The sequence below is a fragment of the Lasioglossum baleicum genome, chromosome 20, assembly GCF_051020765.1.
Source record: "Lasioglossum baleicum chromosome 20, iyLasBale1, whole genome shotgun sequence".
Classification (NCBI taxonomy): Eukaryota; Metazoa; Arthropoda; class Insecta; order Hymenoptera; family Halictidae; genus Lasioglossum; species Lasioglossum baleicum.
The window spans coordinates 6,877,706-6,902,265 of NC_134948.1; the positions used below are offsets into that span (position 1 = coordinate 6,877,706).

The 24,560-nt window shown below is 40.1% G+C and overlaps 1 protein-coding gene and 1 long non-coding RNA gene across 4 annotated transcripts in view; one reads left to right on the plus strand and one right to left on the minus strand.

Annotated features, from left to right (window-relative positions):
- The window catches only part of LOC143218691 (uncharacterized), a 64,478-nt gene extending 43,459 nt beyond the window's left edge, over positions 1-21,019 (plus strand). Inside the window, exons 4-5 of one of the 3 annotated variants that reach the window (XR_013011140.1) lie at positions 307-11,376; positions 12,063-21,019. This is a non-coding gene — a long non-coding RNA (uncharacterized LOC143218691). Of the gene's footprint in view, positions 1-306 lie in introns of all 3 variants that reach the window. The other 2 variants (XR_013011141.1, XR_013011142.1) reach the window with 2 other exon arrangements.
- On the minus strand, positions 8,693-23,528 carry LOC143218684 (uncharacterized). Its single transcript, XM_076444041.1, has 3 exons — positions 22,686-23,528; positions 15,421-15,878; positions 8,693-11,272 (listed from the first exon to the last, which is right to left on the minus strand). The coding sequence occupies exons 2-3, from the start codon at positions 15,637-15,639 to the stop codon at positions 10,397-10,399; spliced, it is 1,095 nt and encodes a 364-aa protein (XP_076300156.1). The 5' UTR covers positions 15,640-15,878; positions 22,686-23,528; the 3' UTR covers positions 8,693-10,396.
- Between the last annotated feature and the right edge of the window lie 1,032 nt (positions 23,529-24,560).

A 24,560-nucleotide genomic window follows, 5' to 3' on the forward strand; every position in this document is an offset into this window, starting at 1 on the left:
AACCCCAAATTTCACGAGCTTCAAATTCCACAAACTCTAAGTTTCACTGATTACAACCTTCACAAATTCTAAATTTTGCAACCCCCAAATTTCACAAACTCCAAATTTTACCATTTTCAAGTATCACTAATTTCAAATTTCCTAATTTTGAGATTGCGTCAATTCCAAATTCCACAATATCTAAACGTCTCGATCTGCAAAATCCATTTACCTCACAATTGTCTACTACTGTATTATTTTTAACCCACACGTTTAAAGGTACACCTAACAAGTCAAGTCTCAATTCCGGTTAATGAAATTTCGTAGTGACAGTAGCCCGATATTCGTCTACCATACCAAAACGCAGCGATGTAATAGCATAAAGAAGAAGGAGAAGAAGAAGAAGAAGAAGAACTTGAAGACCTCGAAGAAGAGCCGAAAGAAGCCAAAGAAGACGACGAAGCAGGCCTCTCGGAGTCGTGCGTCGAGTGGCAGGAAGAAAACGGGCGTAAGTACCGAGACCGGTCATTATTTATGCCATTATAGCTCAGTCTGGCCGGTTGCTTGGTTGCTTGGTTGCTGGCCGCGTAAGCTCGAGACCGCTGCCACGGACTTAACGAGCCTTCGTTCGCGTTCGCTCTCTCGAGACCCTGATAAAAGGACTACCTTCGAACCCGCCTCTCGACGATCGCGAAAGCTACTCCTCTTCTTCATCTTCCACCTCTTCCACCTCCCCCTTCCCCTTCTTCCTCAATATTTTTTTTCTCTCTCCCTTTCTTCCGACATTATTACTCTTCGTCTCTGTTTCTCGAGCCGCGAAAAACAGAGAGATCTTCACCGAGAGTTTCTGTTTAGATGATTGATACCGGCCCGAGACGATGAAGAATGGAGTCGCCTTTCATCCCGGTTTCGTCCTCATTCTTTCGCCTGGCCACTCTCTCGCTTCCTCTACGTGGCGTCCAGGTTGATTTGCATTTACCCCCGGCACAGAACGGCGCGCGGGACCCGTTTGCCCGCGAAATTGATTGCTCGACAGCATCCGCGCGAGATTGTCTCTCGGGACCCGCTGAATGATCCGAATGATCCGATGCCCTGCGATGCACGGTGAATGGAAGCGAATAAACCGCGAGATTGCCTCCCGGGAACCTCGCTTTGTCCGATTCCAGGGCACTCGGATCACCGGGGGACGCGTTTCGACAGTTGCCGAGGAGATCTGATCACTGCTGCATGTGCACTTGGTCTTAGCTTTCGATTTTCACATCTTAACCCACCTCCCTCTAAATTGTGGCACTTAATCAGGGAATATGAGAGGGGTTGAATTTGAATGCTGTCGACCTTTTCCCAATCTTTTTCTAAATTGTGACACTTGACAAGGGAATGATGGACATAGGATGGATGAAATAGGACAACGGGGACCAGAGTCGCCGTTTTCTTCCGACTTTTCCTGGTTTTACTCTAAATTGTTACACTTCATGAGGGGATGATGTGTGTTGAATTTCGATGCAATCGGACAACGAGCACCAGAGCCACCGTTTTCTTTCGATTTTTCCTGATCTTACTCTAAATTCTGACACGTCATGAGGGGATGATGTGTGTTGCATTTCGATGCAATCGTAAAACGGGCACCAGAGTCGCCATTTGCTTTCGATTTTTTCCTGATCTTACTCTAAATTCTGACACTTCATGAGGGGATGATGTGTGTTGCATTTCGATGCAATCGTACAACGAGCACCAGAGCCACCGTTTTCTTTCGATTTTTCCTGGTTTTACCCTAAATTGTGACACTTAATGAGCGGATGATGTATGTTGAGTTTGGATGAAATCGGACAACGGGGACCAGAGTCGTCATTTGCTATCGATTTTTCCTGATTTTACCCTAAATTGTTACATTTGATGAGGGGATGATGTATGTTGAGTTTGGATGAAATCGGACAACGTTCTCACCGGTACAGTCTGTGGCCAAGAAGTTAGAGCTGTAGACGTACGAGTATAAACAGTGAGTCCAAGAGAGTGAGAGAGAGACAGAGAGTGATCCGTGCGAGAACACGTGCAAGAGCGAGAATCTTGTCTTATAATCATTGCATACATTCATTCATTATCATATTATTTAAATATACTATTAATTCTTTGTCAATTCACAAGTGAACTTATTGAGATCCACCCACAAGAGCCATTTGTAATTTTTCAAAAATTGATTGAACAGTAACATTTATTACCCCTTGCAAGTACATAATACCAAGTCAGACTTATTATTAATAGATTGTATGCATTTATGACGCAAATGAATGGGGTCTTATTCCGAACAGTAAGAACATTAATCCGCACTTCATTAAACTGCGATAAAACTTATTTGGTTGTGGAATGAAACAAGTGTTATATTTTTTTCCATTTATATCAGTGAAACTGCCACAGAACAGAAATCAGTAGAACGATTCTGCAGCACGACCATAATCCCGGCGGTAGCGGGGTCAGCCCTCCGCGTCTCGTAGACCACCCTGAAGATCAAAAATCCTTTCATCGGGCTCAAAATTAGCCGGTCACGATGGGCCCAGATGGAGGCATGGAACAGGAAGCGTACATTGATCGGGGCAGAAAAGCCTGGAATACAAAAGTGCAACTTTAATAGTCTGTCGGAAAGGAAGAAAAACGAGACACTGCGCCGCCGCGGCGAGGAGAACGAGGAGAAAGAAAATGGCGGCGGCGCAGGGATCCGCGGCAGAAGCGAAAGAGAGAGAGAGAGAGATAGAGAAAGAGTGAGAGAGAGAGAGAGAAAAAGAGAGAGGAAAGCGCGAGAAACAGGCGTGTCCGTGAATTAAGTGGAAAAACGTGTTGATTTCACGCACGGCACCGAATTAAGAGCACAAAGGCGACGGTTTAAAAGGGGCTTTGTCCTCGCAAATGGGAAACCGTCGGGGACACGGCCTCCGTGGACGAGGATACGCCGCTGTTATCAATACGATTATACCGTAATCTCGATACCTTCGAGATTTAATAACGAAACGAGATCGTTGGTGGTCTCTCTGACACCCCTACCGAACCCCCGGGGGCTTTTTATGGTGTGCTGGAGACGTCACGGAAGCCCACAATCTTCACACTGTTCTTCGTCTCTTCATCTTCTTTGACTGGTCTCCCCTGTGAAATTCTGGCGGCGGAGTTCAGACTGTGGCACAAAATTGAAAGACAATTAGTAGACCGAGCATCTTTGTGTAAAATAAAAATTGTGTGCGTCGATATTGTGAGGCATAGGAACCATATAAAAATTCTGGGAGCGTCGGGACAGTGGTGGAAATTACACTGAAAGACAATTTTTAGTGGAGCGAGCATCTTTATGTAAAATAAAAATTGTGTGCGTCGATATTGTGAGGCATAGGAGTCGATTAAAAATTCTAGGAGCGTTCGGACAGTGGTAAAATTATACTGAAAGACAATTATTAGTAGATCGAGCATCTTTGTTTAAAATAAACATTGTGTGCGTCGATATTGTGAGGCATAGAAACCATATAAAAATTCTGGGAGCGTTGGGACAGTGGTGGAAATTATACTGAGAGACAATTTTTAGTGGAGCAAGCATCTTTGTGTAAAATAAAAATTGTGTGCGTCGATGGTGAGGCATAGGAGTCGATTAAAAATTCTGTGAGCGTTCGGACAGTGATAAAATTATACTGAAAGACAATTATTAGTGGAGAGAGCATCTTTGTGTAAGATCAAAATTGTATGCGCCCATTTCAAGACACAGGAGCCAAATAAAAATTCCGACAGCGTTGAGACAGTGGTAAAATTCATTCTAACAGAGTGATTAACAATTTGTGGGTCTTCCTGCAAAATAAAAATTATTCCTATGCCAAAGCAAGGACTTGAGGCTACTAGTTGGGAAATTTTATGCGATAGACGCCATATTGGACTCGGGAGTCTATCCCCTGAGGCTGCAAACGAATAATTGAACTGTGTTGAGACTTTGATATTGATCTAATTTCGCGAGGAGGATGATGTTAGTATTTTTTAGAAAATATTTACTTACAGAAGGAAAAATGCCAAAATTAGCTTTATTGTATGAAGCGTCCCCCCAATTAAAATTAGGATTCCGGAGGACATTTTACTTGACTGAACACAATGTTATGGGAGGAAACTTGTAATTTTTGAAGTTCGGAGGCTTCCGAAGCGGAGGATGGTTACGATCGATATTCAAAGCTCGAAATTTCCGGTGAACCGGTTCGCAAAGAAGAACGTTCACGAGGAATTCGCTCGGCGGGCTCGTAAATAAGGTATTAAAAATGCTTCCAATGTTTCGCCGCGGCCGGGCAATTATTGCTATTAAGCGAAAAAGTACGAGCTTGCTACTTTCCAGTTCGAAATTCCGTCTAATTTAATATCCTTCGCCGATAAATCATCCGGGGCTTTCTAATTTGGTAGGAGGTCCTGTTGGCCCGAACCAAAATTGGCCCTTTGTCGGAGGCCTGGCCGAAGTGCGAAGAATCCCATTAAACGCCATAAAGGAAGAATTTCTTTTTTCTCTCTATCTTCCTCCCTCTCTCGCACCTCCCCTTCCTCCTGCTCCCCGCTCGCTCTCTCTCTCCCTCTTTCTCTCTTTACCTTGCTCCCTTTTCCTCTTTTGTGGCTCCTCTTCTTCTACCTGTGTTCCAGTTCTTCGACAGTTCTGCTCAGTTATTCCGTGTATTAATTATCTCGCGATTCAATCGACCGATTACCAAAACTATCCTGATTCTTCATTTGAAACGCTGCTAAACGCTTAATACTAAATTAGTTAGAAAATTTCAATTCACACATAGTCGTAATCAAATTTTGTTGGCTTAAAATCACAAATCTTCACCGAATGTAAGGAGACCAAAAAGAGCATCTAGACTATTCTAGACTCGCACAGAACTAATAACAAAATCGTCAATAAAATTTTGTAATCGTAAAAAAACTTACAGAATTATTGGTAATGTTCAAATATTAATAACCATACTAATTTAGATGATAATAAAATGAAATCTGTGCGAAAGTGCTCTGTACACCTACGTGAAAAACTTTTGTGATACAAGAATTCACACAATTTTCCTTAAAACACTTGAAAATCGCCAATGAACGGACGCTGTTTTAGAGATTGTTTAAGAACGCAAAGCGTGCCTTAAAATCTCTTGACTTTCGATGAAGTTTACTACTTCACGGGTGTACAAATAGAAAAAACAACCTTATTCTTCAGACCTTTAACTACGACGGATAACAAAAATGTTATGACATACGCAAAAATTTAGAAATCGACTTTTCTCCACTTTTTTCAGGCCAAATAGACCACTGTGCGTCGTAACCATTCTTATAGCAAAGCAAAAAATTACGTCAAATGACCTAAGGAACCACCCCTTTCAAGGTTCTGCTACATTTTTGGGAAACACTGCACTCTTAATTCTTTTTCTCATGTTTGTGAATGTCGAACAAATACAAACAATGAATATAATCATTTCTCTGCACACTAATAGGAAATACATAAAGTGTAATAATTAGACTGTGAATGAAAAGACGCAGGAGCCAAATAAAAATTTCATTCTTCTTTTAATTATCTGATTATTAGATTATGTAATTAAATAAACAAAATTAACTAAACTGAATTTTATTAACACAAGCAAACGAACTAAGGAGCACAAAGAAAACACGTCTTTTAGGTTTAAATGCCACACGTCAAGTGAGGATCACTCGGGCTAGAAAGTAGAACGATGCATCAAACAAACAACCAACTATTTCATAAACAAACTGAAACATACCAATATTGAATCATATCGAATCGATTATAATCGAACATTAGATTAATTTTTACAAGTTTCAACACTGATTAAGCTGAAGCCAATATGCTGATATCTGTATAAATCTTTTTATTATGTCCATTGCTTTAAATTGTGCTTACCCATTTTCGTCATAAATGCATAAAATCCGCAGTCTAGTAATAATAGTTAATAAACATAGCTAATGTGTTCCGAACACTATAAGCAAACATTTACAATAAATTACGTCAATCAAACTAGACTAATTACACGTCAACACGATACAGTAACTCAATCAAGAAAAGAAATGAAGATCGCATTCACTCGTAAATCATCTATAATAATAAATAAAAAATTTGAAATGCGGCTTCCATTGAAGCTGTCGTTGCGGACAATTAACGGATCGCGAACTTTTGTGGAGGATCTGCGCAAATAGCCGAGTTCAAAGGAGATTCGCCGACACAATACACCGCGGCGCGCCGCTGACGTAGCACGTCGATGCAATAGCTGTTTGTACCTACATGCATATGTAACCATACTACACCTATAATAACCGTGTGCAATGCTTTGCCAATCATGGCTCGCGAGCTTGACAAGCTCGAATCCCTGTTACGTTCCCGCAAAAGAGAAAAGTTCGGGATCTTGACGTGAACAAGATGGAGGCTCTCTTGATGTATTGACAACCGCTCGCGCGAATTTGAAACGTGCAATTTCCCGATCAAGCGGAATCTTGATTAACTGAATTTCATTTAACACTTTTCTTGAATAACCACCTGCCCTTGTCGGTTTCTTGTTTTGTAATTAACGCGATCGCCCGAACTCCTTCAGGAAATAATTAAAATGGCCCGATGCTGTTGCAACATAGAAGTCGAATCTTGTTAATGCCACTCCGTAATCTTCGTGTCGTTGTTGTAATTGGGTTCTTCTGGATTGATGACGTGCATTTTCACGGATTTGGTAATTCGTGAATTTATGAGGTGTGTGGTCTTCGGGATTTTAATGGCACACGAAGAGTTATTATTATTATTATATACGGACCGAGGTCCTTTTATACAAATGTGTACAGTTGGGAAACGGCGGAAGGCTTTCGAATAAATTATGAATGGATTAAATGGATTATTAAGTAAACGAAAAAATAGGACTTTTGATAGCGCCCTAGATCGATCTTGTATCTAGCGTTTTCGACTAGTGAAAAACCCCGTGTTTGTATTATCGATAAATGAGAAGGCGAATCCCGCATCCTTGCAATCCTAGAAACCAGTCTACCCCCTTAAAAATTACTTTCATTGCTGAAATAGCGATCGCAATTTTTGGAAACGGTAGGGGGACAGAGACCAACGCAGTTTTCTCAGGTATATACAATAATTTATTTAACCACGAAGCAATGTTTACAGTTACGGGCATCTTCGTGTGAGTACGATCGAGTACATTAATTATATTGCGCTTGCAGATCATTCGTCAATCATTCGCGGATCATTCTCGTATACGACGGACTCGCAAGCAATCTTATTTAAGAAAATCATTTTACAGGCAGATATAAACATTCGTTGTATAAATTCGGACACTAATCGAGCAAACTTATTCGTACTATTTTTGACAAATATTTTTCGTACAACGAAAACTCGAGATTTTGTTAAATGTAAATGAAGGAATCGACATGTTCGAGGTCTTTCAGTCGTAAAAAATGCAAACAACATCAAAATTGTACAACAAGTTCATCAACTAATGTTAACTTTGTTTCAAGTTGAATAATTATTATCCTTAATAGTTATCTTGTTTTTTTTCGGAACATTGGAACAATGGCTGGCCTGCAATGCTGTATCCGCCATCTTGAAAATCGAGAAGGTACAGTTCATTTCGAGTCTGCGCCATTTTACGTGATCGTTATTAGTCGTGGAAATGATTTTTCCGACTCGATTCAATACTTCCTGCGGTATATTCTCTATAAAATAATGTACAAAATTTCAAAATCTACATTACATATATTATTTTTACACGAAACGAAAGGGGATCTTATTTGTGTAAATAATTTTGCCACTGTCTCTTTATTCGGTATCGTTGAACAGCTGGTCCAACTGGAAATTATACAATTACCTATGAGGGATGATAGAGTGACTATTAGGAGCTACAAGTATACATACATATTATGTAGTTACGAGCTTGTTCGATTCTCACAGTGAATTCTCAAGTTTCGAGTGCTTGCAATCGCTTGCGGGTACAGTCGTCGACAAAAATACCCACAGAATGAAAAACACAGACTATTCTTCGAATTTTCAATTTTCCATGAAAATACAGATCGATTAAAATCATGTTCGTGAGAAATAATGTGAAGATAATATTTCACGAATACTTTTTCCTCCGACTGTACCTCGAATAACACGTTTTTAATACTTCTTTACATATTCTGCGGTTTTCTTGAGCGTTTTTAACTGTCTGTCAAGTAAACTTCACATTTCTCGTCATTTTCCGCCATCAGTATACGATTTAAGTACTCTTACCGCGTGTTACATAACCTCAAATATTGTCAGAATGCTCGAGGAATTTCTTTCCTCAGAGACTTCTTGCATCGGAATTGTTTGCCGTCAATTTTTTATGTTTTTACCGTGTCTTTAGCACGGTGAAACCTCTATTGTTCAATACTGTGACATAATACTATGGCGGCGCCCACGTTATGTCCCACTTTAATTTACAAACAATCCTTTATTATGAAAAAATTGTACAAAACTTGACTACTCGTTTACGAGTTTCTAGTTCTGTAATATTGTTTTTTGACACTATAACTTCGAAATTTTTTACCGAACGAAATACTATTTTTGTTAAGCAAACATCTCTAGAATTTCTTTTGATTTTAACATTTTTATAAAATGGTCCATTTTCATTAATTTCGCAATGGAGGATTTACTGCGCATTGTCAGACGTATTCAAACTTCGAACTCACTTCGAACATTCAAATATTCAAATATTCCCGCGTGTTCGACCATGATTCCATATTTTCACCGTCCCATAATTCTTCGTTGGGGTACGCGCACGTGATACAACGTCACGAGAGAAATGTCCGTGTTTCCGTTCGTTAAATATGTTACTAAACTTTAAATATATTATTATATTCAATTTATCTCGATTTATACCTCTATCTATCACTTCCCATCATACTTTGTGCTATCATGATGGCGTGTCAGAGAATGATCCACCTTGCTTCCGTATCCAAAGTCTAATTTAAATCTCCAACAGTTGTGAGATAAAAAACAGCACAGAATATTGAAATTGAAACATTAAAATTGCATAAATATTTGCTGGTTCAAGAAAATGGCGGATCAGTCGCTCGCACGTCACACAGAACTCGGCTCCCTTCAAGTTACCAGTTCGCAATGTTACGTTTCGATGGTCGTCGATCCTCTCGAGTACGCTCTAAGAGAAAGCTATTTATTAAATTACGCCAAGAAAAGAGAGGAGAGGGCTATCTTTTTCTTACTGTGTAGCAAAGATCGGCCGGTTAATGGAAGGGCGAACTTTCGAATATTCCAGATTCGAAGAGAAAGCCGGCAATTCGAGGAACGTATGTAGGTACAATATTTACGTTTCTAGAACAAAAAGAAAACAACACACGAACATACGTACGTTCGGTCTACGCTCGATAGATAAATACTGAATTACTTTTATGTACACCCACGCAGCCGAGAACATCGTCAAGTCTTTCCGACGAGTACAAAAAAAAAGTCGTTTTCGCGACGTGATCCTGGGTCTGGGCCGAGTGTCCTCGATCTTCCTCAACTTCAATCACGATACAATTATACAATTTTTCAATTGTTTAAAATATTATAAATACTTCTTCTTCAGCTCCCAGTACTTTATCAACAAACTGCCCCTTTAGATTGACTCTTCGTCATCTCTTCATCAGCCATACACCTTCAGCAACTTCCATAAGCCAGAATATCCCTCAAAACCTAACCCAGACCAGCACCCAGTAGCTTAAGTATCAGTCTGACCAAGCAGCACATTCTCAACCAACTATTCTCCAAGTCTTCTTCAACTCTTCAGCAACCCCCATAAGCTAGAATATCCCCCAATCAATCCCTCCCCTAATTTCAAAACCTAACCCAGACCAGCATCCAGTAGTTCAAGCATAAGTCTGACCAAGCAGCACATTCTCAACCAACTATACTCTTCTCCAAGTCTTCCTCAACTTCTCACCAATTATACAACTTCAGCAGCCCCCATAAGCCAGAATATCCCCCAATGAATCCCTCCCCTTATCTCAGTAAACCTAACTCAGACCAGCATCCAGTAGCTCAAGCATAAGTCTGACCAAGCAGAACATTCTCAACCAACTATACCTCTTCCCCAACTCTTCTCCAACTCTTCAGCAACTACACAACTTCAGCAACTCCCGTAAAACACGATATTCCCCAATCCTCTAACCTCAAAGAGTCCACTCCAATCCCATCACAATCTTCAACACCAACACATCCCCCATCATCCCCGAAGAACACTGACACTCAGCCCGGAAGTAGACCGGTTACCTCATCGTCCACCGGAAGTCCGCCATGTCGGTCCTCCGACGAACCCCCGTCCCCATGAAAACCCCAGCTGAACCACACGAAAAACACACAGGCCAAGTCTCGCAGCGAGTCCCTTGATCATAGGTGCCTAGATGACGAGATTCAGGTGGCAGTTTCATAAGGTACCTTCGCGGCAGCCAGCCCGAAGGGGAATCCAGCAGCATAGAGAGGCCTCGGCGCGAGAAGATGGCCCCTCTTGTCCTCCATGTTCCTCGAGATCTGTTCATCATCGGGTGCCATGATGTTCTCGATGGTGAACGGTTTCTTCTTCTTCTTGAGCTCCGGTTGTATGGTGGTCTGGCTGGGCAGTGGGTCCATGGAGAGACATGTGGGTGCCATTTTCGATTCATCGGCGGCTGAGCTCCTGGCAACGTCCACGAAGTTCCTGGGCTCTGCTTTCACCGATGGTACGTTGGCTTCTGCGGTTGCTGGGCAGATCTGTCTGCTGTCTGGCAGTTCAGTCTGGAAGTAGGACAGCTGGGAGACGTAAGGGGACACCTGGAATCCTGGGAAGCTCCAATTTCCAGTTTGCAGAAGGTTGCTGCTGTCGTAGCCGCGAAGGATCTCGTCGGTTCCAGCCAATCTCTGTCTAACTTCCGGCGAGAGAAGGTAGTAACTGGACCCGGGCTCAGGTGTCGGGAACCCTGGGGAGCTGTTCCCTCCGGAGGTCATCGTTTGACGGTGTTCCTGAAGCTCCCAGCGAAGGAGATCGTCCCGGAGACGGTACAGGTTAGCTACCGTCAAGCTGCTCGATTGGACGCTCGGGTTTATCGAGAGGACCGGCGATGATTCCGAGTGCGGAGGCGGCATCGCTGATGCCAGGGCTTGCAGTTCCGATTTTAGCAACTCTTTGTCGGGCTTGTGCAGCTTGAAACGCTTCCGGCGACGCAGCAGAGACCCGTTCTCGAACATCGACAGCGCCGCTGGGTGCAGGGCCCAGTAGGCCCCCTTGCCTGGACGGTGAGGACCCCGAGGCACCTGGAATGAAAAGGTATGGCTGCAGTTGGGCTGCCAGAGGTGTTCGTGAAGGTTCAAGGTTTGAGGGAGGCTTCAGGGACTTCGGGAGTTGGCGAGTTTGACTGGTAGGTGCTTCTTTTTTGGAGGTGCGTGTATGCAATTCTTAGACTCAAATTCTTCAGAGCTGATCAGTGCTGCATTTTTACGTTGCTCTTATTTGACTGAAATTTCGATCAATTCATTCGTGACACTTTTCTGATTAGAATGAGTCCAAACACGATACGATTCTGGCCATTTGTACTGGTTTAATGCACGATAGAGTAGAACCTCCATTATCCGAACTAGTCGGTAGAATACTAGTGTTCGGATAGAACAAATAAATATGCTTCAAATGTGTTTGGGCTCACTTTAATCAGAAAAATGTCGCGAATGATAATTGAGACGTTGTATTAATAGTTTGAAAAATTCCCAAAAACAGTAGTACAAAAAGTCCAAATTAAAGACCGACTTTTTAATGTCAATTTTCCAATCTAGTTCGATTGAGCTGAATTCAAATATCATTGGTTCGGATACTAGAGGTTCCATTAAATCGTGAATTGGAGAAGCAAATATGCCTCGAATTACGTCGCGTTTGGGCTCTTTTTAATCAGAAAAATGTCACGGATGTTATAATGTAAACGTTTGTAACACTTTGTATTAATATTTTGTGAAATTGCAAAAACCGTGTTACTAACTAAGCGGCTACAAGTAATATTGTATAATATAAGTCTCGTTTGTCAGAACGAAATGAAATACTGTTTCTAAAATACAGATGAAAAAGTGAGGGAGGCCAAATGGATTTTAAGGGACGAGAAAATTGAATTGGAGGAGCGAGAAACGACTCGGTGCGTAATGCCACGATACTGCATCGGTTTTTGCTCTACGCTATAGCCCCCGACCATCTGTTTCGCACCTGCCTCGACCTAAATCGATGAGGAACACGATCGCCTCGCGGAAGAAGCATCACGAAATTGTTTTGTGTTCTATTTTCTTCCTTGCTTATACTTTCCGTTTGCAAAGTTTCCATTCGCGTGCGCGCGGTACGCGGTTCTCTGCGTTACCTGCGATTCGACGCGTTCAATAATTGCTATCGCGAATCAATACTGCTGATTCCGTGCATTATGCTTACCAATCCGACATTTATTCGCAGGTTCTTACTCAAAGTTTACACGAAAAGTTTACGCACAAACTTGTCAAATTAACAACAAAATCGGAAAAATGTTTTGTAATGATACTGTTTCTAATATAAGTGTCTATTTATTATGTATATACTTTCAGAAATTTTATGTTTCGCCAAAAATTAATGAAACAAAAATTTATTTTTCGATTTATTTTCAAAGAGCAGGAAGCGTCATTTAAAAATAGCACTCTGACACATTTTTCAATTTGTTTATCCACGTTGTTTTTTTCATGTACATATTTCCCTTAATTTTAATAGATCATTAATGGGCGCGATATTTTCGGAAAAGCAATTCAGCACCACCGCATCCACTCGAAAAGCAATAAATTATTTCCCTCAGAATTTCCACGTCCATCACGCGATCCACAAGATGGTATCAAGGATAATTTCAATTTCAATCGACGGGAGATCTACAACTGTAAATTGGAAAACGGAAAAACGACTAATTAAGAAGCGCGTTTCATCGAAACGATTAAAAGACTTCCGACAAATAAATATGTATATCGACGGATTAAAATTCTCTCGTCGGGTTTTTGCACACGTCGCGATACGATCTCGAACAAATTGCATTCTACAAATGGAACTTCGTACTTGAGCGTGTAGATTTTATCGAATTATGTGTCCGTTTCGCGTTCGCCTGCGTTTTCAAGTGAAAGTGAACATGTATAAATACACAGTGCACATCGGGTCGCCCAAAATGGCGGCGTTTCTTATTATTGACTGCCGGAAATTATGCGCTGCGGAGAGCTTTTTGTTTTGGATCGATAGTACATGCAGATAGCAGATAAACTGGCGAAAAAAAAGGAACACGGTTAGGATAGTTTAGATGAGAGATTCCGCTGACATTTAACCTGCGCTCGCTGATTTATCTACGGGGTGTGCTGGAAATTATTGTATATTAATTCGCAATTTTCCCAGGTGATTTCATGCTCTTTTCAAATGAATTATGCTGCAATTTTATATTAATAAATTTGAAAAAATCAGTTTAGAAATCTAGAACTTTTGAGAAACAGGGAACACTTTCGTTGTTCATTGTATTAAATATTTTTATAATGTTTCGAACGCGAGAAGTTGATGCACACACACACAGAGTGTGAGAATTGACTTCCCCATGGTTTTTTGTGTGGCTTTTAGCGTGTAAACAATGACTTCAAGTTATAGAGAGGAAGAATCGTGAGCCATCAATCATGTTCCCACTTTCTTTATCAACGCTTCGATCGCGCGGTTACTAAGCGGAAAAGAATTACGCCCCCTCTTCGTATCATCGCCATTGTTTCCTAATATTTTTGTTTACGATGACACCTAACTTCGTTGTCCAAGTTCGAGCGGGAACGTAATCGGTAAATAGCATTATGTAATTAATCACTTTTAAAATACGGACAAAATGGAAAATAATTTCGACACAATCGTGGAATCTCCAAAAATTAATAGAAATACCCGAGTTCCGCATGATTAATATCAGGGACATGCCTTTCTTTAGCCTATTAGAGGGTCAAGAACCCCAACTGTCGTGAGAAAGACTAATGGCTTCTAACATGCGACCAAATTTTACCCGCCATCTTTAATCGTCTCGGTGAAAAACGGATAGCTGCATTTTCACTAAACCATTGATCTACAAATAGATGAGAAAGTTTCGTCTCGCTGCACTGGCAATTTGCGACACAAACATTTTTTTAATGTTAACAAATAGCAATTTATTAAATAGTGAGATCTGGTGGGGAGCTTTGCAATTTTTACACTCTTCGATAGATTAAACAAGAATGAGGGAACAATCGTGGGAAAGTATTGACGAAATAATTGAATATTGATAGATAATCTACTACACTAAAAACTAAATGAACAGGAAATTACTAGCTATAGATCCTGTATCTATCCGCAATCTTTGATAGATTAAGGTTATCGATTACAGAAAATTCACTGTCGAAACGGAATTCTATTCGCGAGGTTCCCATAGTTGCATAAAGTAATAACAAGCCAGTTACTGTTACTGTTACAGTACTGATTCAAACACAGAATAAAAGAATACTAATCGACATAGAGATTAGGCAGATCAGGATAGATTAACATTCAGTCTCGCTTAAACACGAGACTGAAAGAAACGAAAGAAATTGGAAATCTATTTGCAACAACCAACAAAATCAAACCGTAAATAAAATGATCCAAATCGTCACATAGATGAGATAGATTAAGACACTTTAACATCCAGTCTTATTTGAAAACGAGACTGAAAGAATCGAAACAAATTGGAAATCTATTTGCACCAACCACAGAATCAAACCGTAAATAAAATTATCCAAATCGTCACATAGATGAGATAGATTAAGACACTTTAACATCCAGTCTTATTTGAAAACGAGACTGAAAGAATCGAAACAAATTGGAAATCTATTTGCAACAACCAACAAAATCAAACCGTAAATAAAATGATCCAAATCGTCACATAGATGAGATAGATTAAGACACTTTAACATCCAGTCTTATTTGAAAACGAGACTGAAAGAATCGAAACAAATTTGAAATCTATTTGCAACAACCAACAAAATCAAATCGTAAATAAAAAGATCCAAATCGTCACACAGATGAGATAGATTAAGGCACATTAACATCCAATCTCGCTTGAAAACGAGACTGAAAGGAACGAAACAAATTGGAAATCTATTTGCTACAAAAATTTACAAAAAAGATCGGAATCGTCACATAGATTAGATAGATTAAAACAGATTACAACCCCTCTGCACAACAGTAGCAAGCCCTCGCAGTACCTGAGAGACTGTCTAACCATTAATTACCCCCAATGACAGATTAAAAATCCTAACTGATAGATTATGCTCCACCTCGCCCAATCTATCAGCTCTCCAACAACTCGTACAACAAATATTGACACAGAATCGAACCGGCATTCTACCGCACGCGGTACGTTCGTCGATAAATCAACAAAGATCTCACAAACCTTGATGAAGCAGTCATTAAAAGACAGATTGTGCCTCAGCGAATTCTGCCATCTTCTCGTGTCCTTGCGATAGTAGGGGAACCGGTCCGCGATGAACTTGTAGATCTCCGCCAAAGGTAGCATCTTGTCCCTGGACGACCAGATCGCCATCGCTGTCAACGAGATGTACGAATAGGGCGGCTTCTGGTCGCCGTAGGTGTCCCTCGACGGTCGAGGCATCTTTCGCACCTCTCCTTATTCTTCGCCTGACAACTGGACACGGATCACTTCCGGCTGGACGGCTTCCGGTTTGCTCGTCGACGTTGGTTCGCGTCGAGCACGGATTTCCGTCACATTTTCTCATCGCATTTCAATCGAGCGCCACGAAACGATCGTTGAACCGATAAGAATGCCAGTTTCCGATCACTTTGAATTGTCGAGGGACATTTTAGAACCTGGCGATGAGCTCTGCGACATCCCTGGAATCATAGCAATCGTTTCCGCTCTTTTATTCGACGTCATTTTGAGAGGTGTTAGAAAACGGTAATTTTTGGAGTCTTTCGTTTCGGTTGAAAGTTTGTTTTCGGATAAGATATGGTAAGATGAACACAATAGCGAACAATTTCTAACAAACAAAATAAAAATGGTGAGATAGTGACCACTTTTGTTTGAAGTATTGTTTTTGGATAAGATATGGTAAAATGAACACAATAGCGAACAATTTCTAACGAACAAAATAAAAATGGCAAGACAGTGACCACTTTTGTTTGAATTATGGCGAAAATGGTCAAACGATGAACATTTTATACCAAATATGTTAGAAATGAACAAAATGATGAACACTTTGTAGCAAACATGTTACGAATGGACTCAGATAGTGACAATTTTCTATCTGACAAGTTAAAAATTGACAAAATGAGACATGCAGGAAAATTGTGACATTTATTATGCGACAGATTGACAAACGCGCAATAAAATTCACGAGGGTTGGTCCGCTTAGGTCAGCACCGTCATCATTTTATGGGAAACCTAACACCATTCCGATTAACGACGGGGGCCTTGGCTTTATAGCTTCACCAATTTCCGAGATCTTTATTATCCGATCTGTCCCGAGTATAATATCGTTTAGGTCCAACAATGATCTGCAAATAGCATATCTATATAAATAAAAATGTAAATGTTTGTTTGTTCATAATCTATGATCTCCGAAACGGCTGAACGTAGAAAGCTGGGGTTTGAGCCATTAGACGCAGCGTTTCTTCGGGAAGGTTTCAGGGCAATCCGCATTCGAAAATGTCCATTCGTTCAAAAGTTGTGACGTCATTAGTGACCAGAGACGACTTTTTCGCCCTCTTTTGGGCACGTTTCTGCTTATAACTTTTGACTGGTAGCACCAATATTCAATTTGAGGTACTCATTGGATTCAGCTCGCCGAGTTCTTTCAAATGGCCACTGATCCGATTCTGTAGGTTGCATCGTTTAGCAGTTATAACACAAAAGGTGTGCGTTTTTCTTAAACTTTTTCGTTTACCGACTTTTTAAACAGCTGTAGCTTTTCAACGGTAGGTTTTAGGAAAAATCTGGGACCATCTTGGCGATTGGATATTTGATTCTCTACAACTTTCATATGTGTCACTTTTTTCTCCGACGCGATCTAAGGGGTCAAAAACGATATAAACTCGAAAATAATAGTTTTGCTTTGAGGTATTTTCAATCGTAACTTTTGAACCGTTTGTCGGAAATAAGTTTTGGACAAACAGGCTTATTTAGCGTGCGAAAATGTGTCCAACAGTTTTACAGAAGTTAGAAGCAGAAATATGGTCAAAACGACTGACAATGAGCCACAGCGACGCGGGGCCGGGTACAGCTAGTTTATAATAGCTGTTTAAAACGACTTGCATTTATAAAGAAATGCATCCTCATGAATAAATACAAGAAGCCATTATCAAATTTGAACAATTCTTTTTTTATACATACCTAGAGACGTATAGTACCGTTTCAAAGATAAATGAACCCCTTGCTGTGTCAGTATCTTTACAGTTTCGGTAATTAAATCATCTTCATCCCCAAAAATGTCGTAGTTTTTAAACATTGACTACTAAACTGCGGATCTTTATGCAAAATAAAAATTTTCTTCGTTGCTTACAAGATGCAGGAACCATATAAAAATTTCTTCCCATCTTTAACAATCCACCAAATTTTGTCATAAATGCATAAAATCCGCAGTCTATTGATTACAAACCAATCAAATTTGATTTCATTTAAAAAAGAAGGCATAGCATATTCAGATTTGTTAGACATTGTTTAAAATCTTCATCACGAGTGTGACTCGTTAAAATACGGCAAGGGGTTAATTAAACCAGTAGTTTTTTTAGAAAATCATCCAATAAGAGTTCCAGAACAAATTGCCATAACTACTTTCAAGATTGTGCGAAGTTTTTAGGACACATTTTTAAGAGAGTATGGCGTGATGGTGTACTCGAACAACTTTTGTAATTTTTGTTGCTACTCCAGAAAAAATGATGCCAACCTCTCAGCTTTTCGGGAAGACAATCACTATAATTTTAACGGTAAAAACGTATAAAAATTCACGGATGTAGGCCGAGTGTACGTAAACAAGCTTACAAAGTTTCACGAAAATCATTCGCACGAGTGGGGAAAAAAAATCGGGGAAAGCTGGAGGGAGGATAATAATTATTAATTTCAGGAATACACAGCGATGCAAAAATAAATGTTGAGCGCACAAGAAAAAAGCACACATGTGAGATCGTTCCTCGGCCATCAGTCGTTCCGACGATGCCGATGGAAACGGCGGCTGTTGCCAGTGACTGACACGATAATTGGCGACTGACACACTCTGTGCACATTATTTCTCACAAATCATGTTCCTGAATTGTACGTTCCAGGGCCCGTAATTTCTATATCGGTGCTCTTGTAATGTAATGTAATGAATTGGCCGAAAAGAAGGAAAAACGAGTTCCGCTCCGTTCAATCAATGATTGTTTCACTGTGCTCGTGCGTGCCACAGTGTTTACTGTGTACGATTAATCGCGAAAGTCGGCCATCTTGGATATTCAGTAGAATTTTGACATTATAAAATTATATGCTGGCAGATTAGAGTTCTTGTATGTAGTAAGTGTTCATAGTAAATTGATTTTGATTTAGGTTTTCCAATTCCACCATCCTGAATGTCGAGCTTGAGAAGATTTATAATTGAAAATTGAAAAGTAAAGCAGAGTTTTAACATATTTCGTTCATTTTGTGAGATAAACTGATAGATCTGTGTTAGAAATAAATTGTTGGTTTACTTGTTTACTTGTTTACAGATGGTCGTGTGCTTTTGCGATCAGCTGATGCGAAATGCGGCCACCATATTGGAAAAAGAGACTATGCGACGGCTCTGATAACTCTGATATCTTAATTAACATTTAAACAATTGATTGTCAAGTTTCGGTTCTTGAAGGATTGTTAAATCAGTGATATCTTATTACTGAAGATTTGTAAAAGATTGTGTGTTTGATTAGAAGTATAACGATCAAAATAGTTGTGTGATGGATTTATTATTCTAGCAGTCGGACAGCGTAATCCCTTCGGTAGCCTAAAAGGATTATGTCAGGATAAGTTACATAGAGGTCAGATTTAAAGCAGATTAGGTTATGTTAGGCGAAGATAGGGTCGGCCAAGAGATAGGGACCCTTATAAACTGAATATCCGGTTTTAACTCATCTGTCCGTGTTAAGTCTCTTGCTGAAGTAGGTCAACAAAGACTGACAGCCTGTGTATACACACTCGAAACACTCTATAGCAATTATTACTCAAGAAAACATAATTTTTCAAATTTACCACTACTTTTGGAAATTTTTTTATCTAAAAGTTTGAAGATTTAAATGACCCCGACTATTTTCAGACTGCAAATGTGTAAATTATTGAACGTTAAAATTTGGCGAGTCCTCGCATTTTTGAGAGTTATTTAATGGAACCAATAATTTTGAAAATGTGTTTATTATAAAAGTTCGAAGATTTGAATGAGCCCCGACTATTTTCACTCTGCAAATGTTTATGTAAATCGTTGAATGCTATGATTTAGTGAGTCCTCGCATTTTTTAGTTATTTAAGAGCCAATTAATCGGAGCAATAATTTTGGAAATTTGTTTCTATAAAACTTCGAAGATTTAAATGAGCCCCGACTATTTTCAGACTGCAAATGTGTAAATTATTGAACGTTAAAATTTCAGAGTTATTTAATGGAACCAATAATTTTGAAAATTTGTTTATATAAAAGTTCGAAGATTTGAATGAGCCCCGACTATTTTCAGACTGCAAATGTTTATGTAAATCGTCGAACGCTAAGATTTAGGGAATCCTTGAATTTCCGAGGGTTGTTTCGCGATTTTCGCAAAGCTTCGCGTAAAATCATTTAGGGTAACGACAAGCGTTGACGTTTACGATTATTCAGGGCGTTTTGAGTCCTTTTAAAAGCTGTCATCAACCGGAAACGGGTTCCGTGCACCAGGCTGAAACAATACGGCGAAAAACTGTGACGAATCGCGCGAGTGACGACCTCCTTTTTGCAACGCGTACCTACCGCGGAAAAAATGGACCGTTGCGAATTTCTATACATTAATTGGACTCTACTTAATGCACCAATTAGTTCATCGTGCTCTCGATGCGAATTGGAATCGCATTAATCGCTAAATACCTCCGGAAACTTGATAGAAAACAACCAATTCGTGAACTCGATCAAATTTCATTTGTAAATCAACTCGAACATTATCCATTAAATAAAAAGCAATTCTTTGCACTTCAATTAACTTCAGAACAGACAAATCAAAAATACAATTATCAAAATATCAAATAAACTATTACTCGAAGTAAAAACATGTTCGTTATCGAAATTTTCAATTATTTTGTAATCGAATATAAATTAATTGAATGCAGTAATACAATCAGTAGTTGATTTGACTGTAATTGTATAAGTAGCCAGTTCACTTGTATGAAAAAATGCAATTTGGAACGAGAACAGTAAAAATTATGATGTTAAATGCACAAGTGTCCAGGATGACTGAAATTCATTTGAAAATTCTGGCATAGTAATTACACACTCGGAACTATCTACTGCACTTCTTGCTGTATCAACATTTATGTAATTTAACGCCAAGCTTACCAGACCAGTCCGAAATAACTGGTTTCAGGTTTCCTATTTAACAAATTCTAAAATTATACCGGCTGCTTTGTGGAAAATCATTGGATAAATTCTCTTATCTTGACATACACTAATTGCAATACTCGTTACAGTATAGACAGACTGCGAATCTCCGTGAAAAATAAAAATATTCTGCATTAATTGCAAGAAACAGTAGCCACTAAATCTCATACTCTTTCCTTAATAATATTACTAGTTCTTTTTCCAATTTTCTCAATATTTTTACTCATCTTTTACATTTTACACACTCATTTTTGTAGTGAATGCATGAATGATCATTTTTGTCTCAAAAATACACAAAATCCACGGTCTAATTATGAATAAAAATATTAACAATTGATATTTCTACTATTAGGTTGGCAACTAAAAAGGGAAGGACCCCAAGTGTCCGATTTTGATAATTTTTTGTGAGATGATGGTATACATATAGATCCCTAATTATGTATGCAAAATATTAGGTGTAGTTACTCAATAGTTTCAAAGATATAAACAATTAAAGTTTCAAATCACGCAACGGTATGAAACTTTAATTGTTTATATCTTTGAAACTATTGAGTAACTACACCTAATATTTTGCATACACAATTAGGGATCCATGTACCATCATCTCGCAAAAAATTATCAAAATCGAAGTCGGACACTTGGGGTCATTCCCTTGTAAGTTCGTGACCTCCACATTTTCTGAAACAAAGTCATTCATATATGTTTTTAAGCATGAGTATTTTATATCAAATAAATCTAAAAATTCAGAGCTTTCCAATAATATGTATACAGTTCAAAACGAATGGTCACTGAATGAGGTTATAACGATACAATAAAAGAATTACGAAACAATAGATCGCGAATTTAGTTGCCAATTTAATATAATAAATGACAGCGGATCTCTCATTCTCGTAAAAGCAATAATCACAAGCCAGTAGCTCCGGCAACTCAACAACCCCATCATCAACATTACTACTCCACAAAAATCTCATAAATTAATTTTACAACACGCGAAATTCCATTAAATCATAATCAAAACGATCGTGTCATCAATTTCTCCGTTCACATCCCGCCAAGCATTGTAACATCCTGCTGAACAGTCTCCGACGGACACGGAGTTGGTCGATCGCACGAGTCGTTTACGCCTCGTCGAATAAACAAACCGATAAAAATCCAACAGTCGTTAACATTTACATGGAAGAACGGCGAAGAACCTCCTCTGCAAGCGTCTGTTAATCATCGTCTATTAATTAACCCTCTTTTCCAGAACGTTGCAATCGATGATGTCATTCAATCGACAAACTCGCGGCATCATTTATCAGTTTTCCCAACGCTGGACAACCATAAATCAATGCGATCAAACGATGCTAATCGGAAACACGAAGTTAATCAATTTATTAAAAAAAAATGAACAAAATCAGAAAGTGCAAGAGGATTGTTTAACATCGCAACATGTCAACCATCATTTTTATAAACAAATAAATTTTTCCAGGTACCTCTCACGGACCCATTATAATTAATATTAATGGTTTTTCAATAAGATTGAAACACGTCAATCGGCCATTTTCAGGAGAGATCAATGATCGAGGATCAAGATCTATCCTTTATTCGCATGGATCAACCAAATACTCTTTATATCATTAAAACGAGAAAGAAAAGGAAATGTATATCTCTTGTATGGCTACATTTATTTCAATGCTTAAATATTGTTCACAAACGAACGAATTTTATTTCATTTAAAATGAAACGCGCGTAACATTCATATTTGTTTGACTTTCTTAAAAGCCTTTATCACGAGTCTGGCTCGTCAAAAGACGGCAAGGGGTTAATACAATCATCGGGAACGATTTTCCAGCTCGGGTCACAACCGACCCGGGCACCGCCGGCGACGTCCACGCGGTTTTCCGGTCGCGGAAAGCTACTTCGCGACGTCGGTCATTAATCCACCGAGCCGACGAATGATTGATTGTTCGTCACGATCCGTCCGGTTCTGTTTGCGGATGCAAATGGCCCGGTCTTTTAATCATGCTTCGCTGTGAGGCGCGCCGGCTAATCGCCGCGAAACAAGTCCCGGCCGGTTATTAAGTTAACCCGCACCTACCTGCCGCGTCGGGAGGAATTCTTCGGAACTCGTTCCCGCAAGTTATCCCCAGCAGCCGCCAACTCACTGAATCTCGTTTTACTGCGAACTGCCGGCCCGGCGAGTCCCATAAACCTTTTTTTTACCCAGCCGGAGTCTCGTCCTTGGATCACTATAACGCTCACCGTCGCTTCCAACCTTTTCAAACCGTCCCAAACATCACGATACCGTCCTCCTCTTGATCAGGAGCCTCGTCAAAAGGAAGCGAATTGCATCGGGCATCTCCAAATTCCGCAAACACCCTCGAACTCCACCTCAAACTCTGTCCAACCTCACTGAACCGTCAAGAACCGAGCCTGGGGCTCGGACTAGTACTCCAGGAGCCCCGTAACTCCACGATAACTGTCCCAACTTGGCCTCCAAACAACCTCAAACTTGTTGAAACTCGTTCAAACTCGGTGAAACATCGTCCTCTTCGATCTCATCCTCGAGAAAATTACGATTGCCCACAAGATACACACAGCACGGGGTCCAAGAAAAAGAAGACGTGTCCTCGGCGAGTTTACAGGCCCGAGGTCCATCAAATACACAACCCCCCTGGTCCTCGGAAGTGTACAGTCCTCGGGATTCAACGAAAATTTTCAGAACTTTGATGGCTGAGCAATGTTCGCTGATAATTTGCACTTCCAGATGTTTTAGGACTGAATCGTGGGCACTGAGCTAGGCTTCTGTTGGTTTTCCTCGACGAGGATCACGTCCAAGGACGACGGGGAAACGCACGCGGCCGGAAACCGAGAAAAACCGGAAAGGAATAGGAAAATCGAGCAACCAGCGCCGCGTCTCCAGGGACACTGCGCTCGAACGATACCCACACTACCGATGCGACTGTTTCCCCCCCGTCCCGACGGCCCTGGCACCGTCTACCACGCGGTTGGCTCCCAACAGCCCCGCCCACAGCCGCTCACTCGACGCACGGGCCGAGTGGGCGGTGTCTATCCCCTCCACGCTCTCCCCACTCCGATTCACTGCCACGGCAGGTCTTCCAGCGGTCTGCGAGGCTCCGTCGTCGCACCGCACCGTTTCACCTCCTCTGTCGTCAAATCACCGGTTTGTTAACATTGCTTTCGTTAGGCATTGAAAGTCGATGATTTGGACTTGTTGGTGACGATGCCCCGGCCAAACACGCACCCAGGATTGGCAGACGAACACTGAATGCTGGGTTTCGTCGGTTTATGGTGTCCGATTTTGATGGGTTCTGTGGTAAACGATTTTGAGGTGGACGCTTCCAATGTGAAGGGGGTTTCTCGTAATTGGGGACCATGGACTGATTAGAGGGCTCGGTGCTGGACGTTGAATGGTGTAATGCGAGGGCTTACTTTGTTGTCATTTTTTATTTGGAGACTTTTGGAGGAAAGATGAATTTTGATGGATTAATTGGTTTGTTGTGTGTGGGTACACATAACGTACTTCCTTGTTGACTAATGATATTTTTTATGGCAGGGGATTTGTTGAAATAAATTAAACTTTATTGGGACTCATTGCAATTCAAACTTAATTTATTGTGGAAGTTATTTAGTGACTGAATGTAAAATACTTATATCCACGTTGTAATTTCGAGTTTTCGCAAAAGGGGTGACCGGAAAATCAGAGAAATTTTGGTCATTATGGGAAATGATTTTTTCAACCAAGTTTTTGCTACGAGAATTGAATTAATATTTATTAGAATGGGAATTGGTATAATAAGCTTATACATATGTATTGGTGAGAATAGTATGTCTGTCTGTGTTCTTGTTTATTTTAGTCTTCAACCAACATGTTGACAATTTTTACCAAAACTTTTTTAATATTGATCGAGTATTCTATATTTCTGATTGAATATTCAATCATTGTTGTAGT